The sequence below is a fragment of the Myotis daubentonii genome, chromosome 4, assembly GCF_963259705.1.
Source record: "Myotis daubentonii chromosome 4, mMyoDau2.1, whole genome shotgun sequence".
Classification (NCBI taxonomy): domain Eukaryota; kingdom Metazoa; phylum Chordata; class Mammalia; order Chiroptera; family Vespertilionidae; genus Myotis; species Myotis daubentonii.
Window position 1 is genome coordinate 45,145,694 of NC_081843.1, and position 13,023 is coordinate 45,158,716.

The 13,023-nt window shown below is 36.8% G+C and overlaps 1 protein-coding gene across 5 annotated transcripts in view; it reads right to left on the minus strand.

Moving 5' to 3' along the window:
• Positions 1–13,023, minus strand: part of DMXL1 (Dmx like 1) — a 166,759-nt gene that overhangs the window by 19,615 nt on the left and 134,121 nt on the right. For all 5 annotated transcript variants that reach the window (XM_059693800.1, XM_059693803.1, XM_059693802.1 and 2 more), the window contains 4 exons: positions 11,920–12,041; positions 11,436–11,577; positions 7,469–7,529; positions 2,896–3,023 (listed from right to left, as the gene is read on the minus strand). In XM_059693800.1, coding sequence (XP_059549783.1) covers positions 2,896–3,023; positions 7,469–7,529; positions 11,436–11,577; positions 11,920–12,041 — 453 coding nt within the window. The remainder of the gene's footprint in view (positions 1–2,895; positions 3,024–7,468; positions 7,530–11,435; positions 11,578–11,919; positions 12,042–13,023) is intronic.

A 13,023-nucleotide genomic window follows, 5' to 3' on the forward strand; every position in this document is an offset into this window, starting at 1 on the left:
AAAACCACATGGTCATATCAATTGATGCAGAAAAAGCATTTGACAAAATTCAACACCCATTTTTGATAAAAACTCTCAGCAAGGTGGGAGTAGAAGGATCATACCTCAACATAATAAAAGCCATATATGACAAACCCACAGCCAACATCATACTCAATGGACAAAAACTAACACCATTTCTCCTAAGAACAGGAACAAGACAGGGATGCCCACTCTCACCACTCCTGTTCAACATAGTACCGGAAGTATTAGCCATTGCAATTCGGCAAGAAGAAGAAATAAAAGGCATCCAAATTGGAAAAGAAGAAGTAAAACTGTCCTTATTTGCAGATGACATGATATTATACTTAAAAAACCCTAAAGACTCCATCAATAAACTATTAGACTTAATAAAAGAATTCGGCAATGTAGCAGGATACAAAATTAATGCCAAGAAATCTATGGCATTTCTATACACCAATAGTGAATGTGCAGAAAGAGAGACTAAAAAAGCAATCCCATTTACCATTGCACCAAAAAAATTAAGCTGCCTATGAATAAACTTAACTAAAGAGGTAAAAGACCTCTTCTCAGAAAACTACAGGACGTTGAAAAAAGAGATAGAGGAAGACATAAAGAGATGGAAGAACATATCATGTTCTTGGATTGGTAGAATCAACATCATTAAAATGTCCATACTGCCCAAAGCAATCTATAAATTCAACGCACTTCCCATTAAAATACCAATGGCATATTTCACAGACCTAGAACATCCTCTCCAAAAATTTATCTGGAATAAAAAACGACCCCGAATAGCTGCAGCGATCCTGAGAAAGAACAAAGTAGGTGGGATCTCAATACCAGATATCAAGCTGTATTACAAAGCCACTGTTCTCAAAACTGCCTGGTACTGGCACAAGAACAGACATATAGATCAATGGAATAGAATAGAGAGCCCAGAAATCAGCCCCAACCAATACGCTCAATTAATATTTGACAAAGGACGCAAGAACATACAATGGAGTCAAGATAGTCTCTTCAATAAATGGTGTTGGGAAAATTGGACAGATACATGCAAGAAAATGAAACTAGACCACCAACTTACACCATACACAAAAATAAACTCAAAATGGATAAAGGACTTAAATATACGACGGGAAACCATACAAATACTAGAAAAATCCAAAGGCAACAAAATCTCAGATATATGCTGAAGCAATTTCTTCACCAATACAGCTCCTAGGGCATTGGAAAATAAAGAGAAAATAAACAAATGGGACTACATCAAAACAAAAAGCTTCTGCACAGCAAAAGAAACCATCAACAAAACAACAAGAAAACCCAGTGTGTGGGAAAACATATTTGCTAATGTCATATCTGATAAAGGCATAATCTCCAAAATTTATAGGGAACTCATACAACTTAACAAAAGGAAGATAAACAATCCAATCAAAAAATGGGCAAAGGAACTAAATAGACACCTTTCAAAAGAGGACATTCAGAAAGCCAAAAGACATATGAAAACATGCTCAAAGTCACTAATCACCCAAGAGATGCAAATCAAAACAACAATGAGGTACCATCTCACACCTGTCAGAATGGCTATCATCAACAAATCAACAAACGACCAGTGCTGGAGAGGATGTGGAGAAAAAGGAACACTTGTGCACTGCTGGTGGGAATGCAGACTGGTGCAGCCACTATGGAAGACAGTATGGAGTTTCCTCAAAAAACTACAAATGGAACTCCCATTTGACCCTGTGATCACACTTCTAGGAATATATCCCAGGAAACCAGAAACACCAATCAGAAAGGATATATGCACCCCTATGTTCATAGCAGCACAATTCACCATAGCTAAGAACTGGAAACAGCCTAAGTGCCCATCTGTAGATGAATGGATTAGAAAACTGTGGTACATCTACACGATGGAATACTATGCTGCTATAAAAAAGAAGGAACTCTTACCATTTGCAACAGCATGGATGGAACTGGAGAGCATTATGCTAAGTGAAATAAGCCAGTCAATGAAGGAAAAATACCACATGATGTCACTCATTTCCAGATAATTAAGACCATTATAAACTTATGAACAAAAACAGATACAGAGGCAGAGCTGCCTCGAACAGACTGTCAAACTACAGCAGGAAGGCCGGGGAGGGTGGGAGGGCAGGAGGAGGGCGGGTAAGAGATCAACCAAAGGACTCGTATGCATGCATATAAAAATAACCAATGGACATAAGACACTGGGGGGTAGGGGAGGCCAGGGGATTGTCAAGGGCGGGGGGAAAAAAGGAGACATATGTAATACTCTTTGTAATACTTTAAGCAATAAAAAAAAAAGAAAAGAAAAAAAGAAAAGAAAAGAAATAATGAATGGAGTATCTGTGTTCCAATAAAACTTTATTTACAAAACAGATGGCTATAGTTTGTCAATATCCTGTTCTAGAGCAGTGCTTCTCAAAACTTCAATGTGTGTACATATCATCAGAGTATGTGGTTAAAATGCAGATGGTGATTCAGTAGGTCTGAAGTAGAGTCAATAATTTGCACTCTAAGATGTTCCCAGATGTTACTTGCTACCTGGTACCTGACCATACTTTGAGTAAGTTCCAGAGGATAAACAAAAATATATATCAAATGTTTAATCAAAAATGTGTAACAGAAGGTGGTCCTATCATCATTCGGTCCTTGAGCATCATTTAAATGAATTTTAATATATATATATATAATGTCTTTTCAAGAAGAACCAAACAAATATAAGGGTTCTTGGAGAGGTTTTTTGTTTTTAATTCATATAGATTAATGCTTTACTATTAGCTCACTGAGCTATACTCTTCAGAAACCCAAAGTAGTAATATTTATAAACCTCCAACATAATCAAACCATTTTCCCATTTGTATTTTTATATACTACCTTATTTCCCTGGTAGTTAAATCTCATTCTTGTAACTCTTGAATTGCCGCCAGATCGAAAGCAGGTTATCTGTTGAGAATGGCCCCATTCAAACATTCTGACACTTCCATCCTGAGCTCCTGTCAGATCTGCATTACAAGAGGGCACAAATTGCAAATTTACTTCAGGAATCATTGGAAAATTTATTTTTTAATCCAATGTGAAAATATTTATGGAAGAAACACCTAAGAAATGAAGCATAGCCAATTTATATGAATTTACCTTTGTATGAAATTTCACTTGAATATTTCATCTTAAAAACAGATAGTAATATGATGTACTTTTATTTGACTGAGAACATATGCTCATACAAAACAACAGAAGCAATTAAAGCAGAACTCTATAAATATTATTTCCTTTTGAAATGATCTCAATAATGTTTTAATAGCTTTTAATAAGTAGCTTTTATGATAACCACTTAAATTCTTGGGATTACTAAAGAGCCAATTCTTAACAGTAATACTATTAATGTTTACATTTATACATTTTTGCCTTAGCTGGTTTGGCTCAGTGGTTAGAGCATGGGCCCATGGACTGAAAGGTCCCAGGTTCAATTCGGGTCAAGGGCACATGCCCAGGTTGTGGGCTCGACCCGCAGTAGGGGGCGTGTAGGAGGCAGCCGATCAATGATTCTCTCTCATCATTGATGTTTCTATCTCTTGCTCCCACTCCCTTCTTCTCTGAAATCAATAAAAAGATATGTATTTTAAAAAGTTTATACACTTCCCTCTTGGAAAAAAAAGATTGTAGAAGGCCTTGAATGTCATGATAAAAAACATTTCTAGTAGTTATTCCAATTACTTGATATCTCAAAATGTTTCATTGAGAAATATGAATAAGTTAAATAATTTCTAATTCTTCACTTCACCATTTACTAATTTTGTGAGACTAAGAAATTTATTTTAATCTCCCTGATCCTATTTCCTTCCCATAAAAGGAGAATAATGATACATATAGGTGTCAATTTATGTTAAGTATAATTATCAGTATTAATGAGATTTAGAAGTCATGAGAAATTTATTAATGTAAATAAAGACCTACCACATTGCTAGTCATATATTAGTCAAGATTCCTTATTCCTTACCAAGTATTTAAATTAAATGGACTTCAATTGTTTTGAAATGTTTTAACACTGGGCTGGGGTGGAAGCGTGGGGAGAATTCTTGAGACTGGGATAAAAGTTATTTTCTCTCTACCCCAACAGTCTTGCTTAGCTTATTCAGAAAAATAAATTGGGCTACTTGAGTTTAAAAACCGCTCAACATTTTATATTATTATTTCTGGTTTTATTTATTTGAGAAAAATCCTTCATTATTAGTATCTGACATATTAAATTAAATAGTCTCTAAAAGCCTTTGTAGCCTAAAATTTTAACGGGCAAGATAAAGGTTCCTATAACCAAGTTGTATGAGTAAATATCCCTCATTAGCAATTGAATAGTATTATATCAAAGAGGTAAGAAATGGGTTAATAACTACAATGGTAAAAACCTCAATAAGTTCATAATTTTAAAAAGGAAGTCCTCTTAAGACTTTCATTTCTATTTTATTCCAACCTGTTAGCCTAACTTCTAAAAAATATCTCTAGGGTAGAAGTAAAAAAATATTGGTTTCTAGTGACTAAGATTTTTTTCAAAATCTACTCCAAGAGAAGAAGCTATTATGAGGTATCTGAAATTTGGAGTAAAATTTTCAAAAATCCTGTCTCATAACATTCTCACTACATAAAAAGTGTTTATTGCTGAGCTAAATTACTACCTGTACACTTGATCATGACATGAAAAGATATACTGAAAAAAATCCAGTGATTAATTTAATGAGCTTTAAAATTTTCAAGTCTTTTATCTGCCAGTTATGATACTTCCCTGAAGAAAGTAAGTTCTTATTCCAAAACAGAAGTGATCTGATGTTACCTAATGACTTTGAAAATAAGTCCATTAACTGCCTTTGAAACTAGGGATCTCTTTGTTTAAATTTATGGGATTGAGGTAAAGAATATTTCCTATAAACTAGTCATCTGTTGGGACAGAGATGACTATGGAGATGAGAAGAAATGAAGTCCTTTCAATATTTCAAGATACTTCCAAACCCTACTGTATAGAATCAAGATAGAATTTTAAGAAATGCCAAATGTTTCTTGCTGTGGGAGTAATATTATTTAGGCTTTGTTTATAAAACACATTTGACTAGTTGCTCTCTATGCTTCATTACCGATTCTTAGTTTTCACTTCACATTAGACTTGTGGATAGAAAATATACTTTTAGTGTTGAATAAATTCAAGATAGTAAAAACAGACTAATTTTTAATCTACACTAATAAAAGAGAAAAATGGTAATTGGCGTACGACGCTACCCTTTTCATTGGCTAATCAGGGCTATATGCAAATTAACTGCCAACTAAGATTGGCAGTTAACTGCCAACAAGATGGCGGTTAATTTGCATATGTAGGCACAATGCAGGGAGGCGAAAGGGAAAGCAGGAAGAAGCCCCCTGCCACTGACAGTGATCGGAAACCCAGGGGGGAGCTAAGAGCTGGGGGGCAGGGCAAAGGCGGCCCTGGGGCCGCCTTTGCCCTGCCCCCCAGCCATGATCGGAGAATCAGGTGCCTTTGCCGCCCTGGCCAGTGATAGCAGGAAGTAGGGGTGGAGCCAGCGATGGGAGCTGGGCACGGTCGAAGCTGGCAGTCCCGGGAGCTAGGGGTCCCTTGCCTGGGCCTAAAGCGGAGCCTGCGATCGCAGGGCCGCTGCAGCTGCGGGTCCCCGCTGCCCGGGCCGGACGCCTAGGCCAGAGGCATTAGGCCTGGGCAGGGGCAGAGCCTGCAACCACGGGGAGCTGGGGGTCCCCTGCCCAGGCCTAATGTCTTGGCCAGAGGCGTTAAGCCTGGGCAGGGGCGGAGCCTGCAACCGCGGGGAGCTGGGGGTCCCCTGCCCAGGTCTGACACCTCTGCCAGAGGCCTCAGGCCTGGTCAAAGGGCCGATCCGGTGATTGGTGATCGGAGGGTGATGAGGATCAACTCCTCTGGCCGAGGCATCAGGCCTGGGTGGGGGGCGGAGCCGGGGATTGGGGGGATATGATGGTCCCCTTGCCCAGGCCTGAAGCCTGGGTCAGAGGCGTCAGGCTTGGGTGGGGGGTGGAGCAAGCGATCAGAGGGAGATGGGGGTCCCCTGCCCAGGCATGATTCCTGGGCCAGAGGCCTCAGGCCTGGGCGGGGGTCAGAGCCAGTGATGGGTGGAGATGGGGGTCCCCTGTCCAAGACTGACACCTCTGGCGGAGGTGTCAGGCCTGGGCAAGGCACCGATCAGGCGATCGTAGGGTGATGGGAGTCTACGCCTCTGGCCGAGGCATCAGGCCTGGGCAAGGGGCAGAGCCAGCAATCGGAGGGGTCTGGGGGTCCCCTGCCCAGGCCTGACACCTGGGCCAGAGGCATCAGGCCTGGGCTGGGGGCAGAACCAGTGATGGGGGTTAATGAGGGTCCCCTGCCCAGGCCTGACGCCTCTGTCAGAGGCGTCAGGCCTGGGCAAGGGGCCGATCCTGCGATTGGAGGGTGATGGGGGTCAACGCCTGAGGGCTCCCAGTATGTGAGAGGGGGCAGGCTGGGCTGAGGGACACTCCCTCCCCCCCCCTACACGCAGTGCACGAATTTCGTGCACCGGGCCCCTAGTATTATTATATTCCTCTAGCATAAGTAACAGAAACTACTCTCTTCATTTTAAATATATGGTTCTCTTGAATCCTTTTATTGGACTCTGATGTACAATTTTGATAAGAGATGCTTACGATAACTAAGTTGAAAAGAACACTGGTTTTATCAATTGTATTTTATCAAAATAAATCTCAAAAAAGAAGGTAGAATTTTTATAGGTTATTAAATTGGAGGGATATGAATACCTCTTAATAACATGCTCTATTTTTGTTACTGTGTGGTAGGACAACTTAAAATTATATTTAAAAAATTTGGAATACTCACATGCCAATATAAATATTGAATCCAATCCACTAGTTAATTTTAAAATTGTCTCTCTTATTTTTCTCTGCCTCAATACTTCTAATATTTGAGGGTTCACTCAAAATAAACATACTTTGCCTTAGAAGAATATTATAATAACCATTTCTATACTTACTGTTAGTGTGTCCAATAAAAGACAAACTGACAAAATAGTAATAAAATACAAACTGATTATGATGAGCAATAAATGACAAAGATATGCTTCTGGTTTATGTAAGAAAAGATGGAAGTAATCCTAGTGTTTAAAAAATAATTATCAACTACAACTTAACATTGTGTAAAGAGTCCAAAAATATTAAAAAATAAAATGTGCTAACTTAAAAATATGTAGTCAAAATGCTAAGAATTTACTACATTAATTTAGGCTTCCCTATTAATTCAAAAAAATTTTTTTTCTGTTTTTATCCTATTTTGAAATGAAGATGTTATTTGCTAGCAAACATTCTCTACAAAAAAAGTAAAATAAATGTTAACTATCTTTTGACTTAAACTTTAATTCCTTAGAATAATCGCTAATTATTAACTTACAGTAAGGAAGAGTAGGGTGAGAAGTCATTCTTCTGACATTATTAATGGCTTTCTTAATCATCTGTTAATAAAGAAAAAATTTTCTTTTAGTTACAATAGCATTAAAAATTTTACTTGTGACAGGACATTCAAATAAAATTAATTAATTAATTAATTAATTAATATGTGATTCCATAATTGCCATGATTAGTGGTAAAAACACTAAATATGGTAACAAATTGAGTTTAATAGCTCAGCCATCTTACATTTCAGTGTACATACATTTTCTGCATCTAGGCTCTAGGAACAAAGTCACCTTGAGTATTTAGTCTTACCTCCTGTCTTGACAATTCTTTTCTGATCCCATTAAATTTATTGGAATAATCCTGAATAGTTATAAGGTTAAAAAGATAGGCAGAAGCATGTGAAGAAAAAAAAAGGTAAACAGAAAATCATATAAATTTTTAATTGATAATTTGGAACTGTTTATTAACCCATTTGTAAATCATGTTTTGAATGATTTACAAAGCCTGTCAAATAAAAGTAATATATATATGTAAAATTAAAGAGATTATTTTAATTTATAGAACATTTCCTATTTACACAGCACCATAACTACAGTTACATATTACCCTAAATTTGTACATCACTATCATGTAGCCTTTTTGTTGTTCTGAATTTTAAATTGTTCAATTAGCCTAAAGTAGGGAGGGAAACAGGGATCTGATAGGGAGGGAAGAGATTATCCAGAAGAACTGGTGAGGGATAGAAACACCAACAGGTATATATAGATAGATAATATTTCAATAAAGCAGAAGTTGGTTACAACAAATGTTCTTGTCCATTAGTGTTCATAATTCAATAAAATAATGGGCTTAAGAAAATATTTTACCAATTTCCCACAAAAGAATGAAAACCCAATAAATGTTAAACTTTTGTTTAGAAAACTTTATGCTTAACTCTCATGTTACCCTTAATTAAAGAAATGTCTAAAGATTTCTGTTCTTCATTTATCTTTTTTTCTAACTAAATGATATTTTCTGACTAAAATATCAAAGGAAAACGATAAGTATAAAAAAATATACAAACACAGATTTAAGTTTCTGAATGCACATGTAAAACATTATAAGGGGAAAAAGTCATTAATTATTTTAGAAGATCCATATAAAAAGATAACATTATATAGATATGGTGTCTTTTTCTGGAGGATGGAGTGGGACAATCCGTATTTATGTTTACAAATCATAATGACCCCAACTAAAAATATATCCTTTAGACAGGAAGAAAATTAAGTCCTATAAGAATGACAATGCTTTGGAGTATAAAATATTTTCTGAGCACCTATTATATATTAAATGCCATTTTAGTTAGAGGTCATCTGTGTATAAGGCAGGCATAAAGTAACCTCTCAAAGAGCTTAGAGGGTATAAAAAAGACATCCAAATAACAGATAAGTTCAAAACTGATAAAAGTTACAAGGATGATAAAATGAAATAATATGACATAGAGCGACTGGGGGTAAAGTAGGGAGGGGCAGATGCCTTTACGAGGTAAGCAAGGGAAATCTATGGGAATTTGGGTTAAGATCTGAAAGGGCATTTCAAGCAGAATGCAAGGCACAGTGACAGAAAGATAATAACTAGAGCAAAGATAATCAGGTGTATAATGAAGGGCAATAAGGCTGCTAGAGGCCAGGAGGGGTTAAATCACATAGGGCCTTAGAGACCATGATAATAAGGACATGTTTTTGGTTTTTTTTTTCAAGTTGTACTGGAAAATCTGAAAGTATCAAGCAGGGAAGTGACAACCTGAATGATGCTTTAGAAAACAGCAACTCTGGTTGCTATGTACAGAATAGAGGGAGCAATGTGGAAGTAAAGGGATCAGCACAGAAAGCTGTTACAGGAAGAACTGTATTGCATATTCTCTGAAACTGGAGTTGGAAAAAAGTGCCTATTACTTCTTTTTTTAAACAATGTATCTTTGTTGATTTCAGAGAGAAAGAGAGGGGAAAGAGAGATAGAAACATCAATGATGAGAGAGAATCACTGATTGGCTGCCTCCTGCACGTCCCCTACTGGGGATCAAGCCTGCAAGAATCAAACCTGGGACCCTTCAGTCCGTAGGCTGACGCTCTATCCACTGAGCCAAACCAGTTAGGGCTACTTCTTTTCATATATTTTGTATATTATCTTTGTGGTCTCTTATAAAAGATGATAATATCAGGTTTAATAAATGAATTTTAATATAGCTGTCAATTGGGAAAAAATAACTATTACTGACCAAGTTATTCATTTGAATAATTAGTATAATGCTTTTCAAATTCTTCAACTTAATTTTTTGATTAAGGTATGACATATGTGTCCTTATCCCTCCATTGCCCCCACCCCCACCCCCGCCCCGTTCATGCCCTCACTCCCCTGGTGTCTGTGTCCATTGGTTAGGCTTATATACATTCATACAAGTCCTTTGGTTGATCTCTCCTCCTTACCCCCACCCTCCTCTACCTTCCCTCTGAGGTTTGAGCATCTGATCAATGCTTCTCTGTCTCTGGATCTGTTTTTGTTCATCAGATTATGTTGTTCATTATAATCCACAAGTGAGTGAGATCATGTAATATTTATCTTTCTCTGACTGACTTATTTCGCTTAGTATAATGCTCTCCAGCTCCATCCATGCTGTTGCAAATGGTAGGAGTTCCTTCCTTTTTACAGCAGCATAGTATTCCATAGTGTAAATATACCAAAGTTTTTTAATCCACTCATCTGCTGATGGGCACTTAGGTTGTTTCCAAAACTTAGCTTTGTAAATTGCGCTGCTATGAACATAGGGGTGCATATATCCTTTCTGATTGGTGTGTCTACTTTCTTGGGATATATTCCTATAAATGGGATTACTGGGTCAAATCGGAGTTCCATTTTCACTTTTTCTGATGAAACTTCATACTGTGCTCCACAGTGGCTGCACCAGTCTGCATTCCCACCAGCAGTGCATGAGGGTTCAAATAATAAAAGCCTTATATGACAAACCTACAGCCAACATCATACTCAATGGGCAAAAACTAAAACCATTTCCCCTAAGAACAGGAACAAGGCAGGGATGCCCGCTTTCACCACTTCTGTTCGACATAGTATTAGAAGTGGTAGCCACAGCAATCAGACAAGAAGAAATCAAAGGCATCCAAATTGGAAAAGAAGAAGTAAAATTGCCATTATTCGCAGATGACATGATACTGTACACAGAAAACCCTAAAGACTCCAAAAAGTTGTTAGACTTAATAAATGAATTCAGCAATGTAGCAGGATACAAAATTAACGCCAAGAAATCAATGGCATTTTTATACACCAATAGTGAACTTACAGAAAGATTAAAAAAAAAAAAACAATCCCATTTACCATCGCACCTTAAAAATTAAGATACCTAGGAATAAACTTAACTAAGGAGGTAAAAGACAAGTACTCAGAAAACTACAGGACAATGAAAAAAGAGATAGAGGAAGACATAAATAGAAGGAAGAACATACTGTGTTCATGGACTGGTGGAATCAACATCATTAAAATGTCCATACTACCCAAAGCAATCTATAGATTCAATGTACTCCCCATTAAAATATCAATGGCATATTTCACAGACCTAGAAAGAACTCTTCCAAAAATTCATCTGGAATAAAACAAGACCCAGAATAGCTGCAGCAATCCTGAGAAAGAACAAAGTAGGAGGGATCTCAATACCAGTTATCAAGCTGAGTTACAAAGCCACTGTTCTCAAAACTGCCTGGTACTGACACAAGAACAGACATATAGACCAATGGAATAGAATAGAGAACCCATGAAAACATATTCTTCATAACCAAAATTTACAATTTGCAGCAAATATAACTTACTAAAAAGTTAAGCATTTTTAGATCATATTGGTTAAATGATCTTGTATCTATTAAACTAGAGAAAAAAATAGGTATTCATATACAAATATTTTTAACTGTACGTACCACGGATGCTCCTCTGCCAGTCTGTGTACTACCAAGCCATGGCATGTTGATTGGAGTGCCAGGATTGCTATGTGTGTATGGGGTTGTACCTTGCACAGTTGTTAAATCATCATGAGCATGTATAACCAAGAAATCTTCTGACCTACAAAGAAATGTCAACCAGGATGAAAACAACCCATTTTTTAATTCTATTATACCTGAAAGCTCTAACAGACAACTTTGTTTCCCTTTAAAATAAATTGTTTAAACTCTTAACTCCTTACTCATAGACAATAACTTCATATGTAATTTCAAATCCCGTCACTTATTCTCTTTTAACCCTCAATTACCTTCTTTAAAGCTCCTAACACATGGTCTTTATTCTTTAGCAGCTTCCATTTATAATCTAGGAATATTTCTTTAAAAAATCTTTTGAAAGTTATAGTTCTGTGGAATCAACATTCACATTGCAATGTTACTGAATAAAAACAAAGTATAAGGGTACCCTTTGGTTTCCATTTCTATATCGTCATCTACCCAAGTATAGATCTGTGTAGCCAGAATTCCAGAAACATCCAGTTCTTGAACATCATGGCTTGAAGCAATTGCTACGCAGTTTCTATTTGCCTGAAAAATAAATCATATGGTAATTTTTCAATAATAAAGTACAACGTGTATATGGGCTACTTTTGAACATGAAAACTACAAAATAACCTCAAGAAATGATAACTTTAAGATACAGAATATACTGCATTCTCACAAATGACTATTTTAAATTAATTTTGATAATTAAATTTTGAGTGTAATAATCATCAGCTTGAGCTGTGAGATATGTTTATGTTCTAAGAATTCAAGAGCATCCAAGAGAAAGCCAGCTATAAGTGGTAATGGATGTTTTCTACTTTATTTCTTCTTCTAGCACTGTCTTGCCAGTTTATTACAATGTTACAATTTCCCTAAGGTTTACATAGTTTAGAAACTGGGAGGGAGATGATGAAGAAGGTAGGAGCCCTGAAAGGTAGAGAAGGATGAGTGGGATAAGGAACACCAAAGTAAAGAAAGAGTGGTGAATTATTCAAATAAGATAATACCACTTTTACCTAAAGCCTTTCAATCTTAGGGGGGCGGAAATAGAATTTAGAAAAGGACCATAAAGAAAAAGTGTAAGGGTAGAGAAAGGCTGGGGGAAGTATGACACAAAAAGATAATAAAGAAAAGTTGGTCAGATTAAATGATATAAAATTTTAAACATCTATGATTTAAAAATGTACACCTCCAAAGCAGAAAATGGAAAGATAAAATGAAAGGATTAATATTTCCATCATTATGTAAAATGTGAATACAAACCAACTAGGAAAAAGCTGAGACCCCAGAGATAAAAGGAAAAAGGTTATAACTAGATGGCTGGGAGACCATTCTTCTTGAGTCTCTTCTGCATATTTTGTGAGTGAGTCACTGCCCTTTGTTCTATCGTATTGTCTCTAGGATGTCTATATAGCTATAATCTCCCCTGCCAGTTCAAAGGGCAGGTATACTTACTAATATTAGAAAAGATTTGGGGTTCCTTAAACTCATTGTTCCTCTCCTGTAATGCAAGCCACTTTGTGTG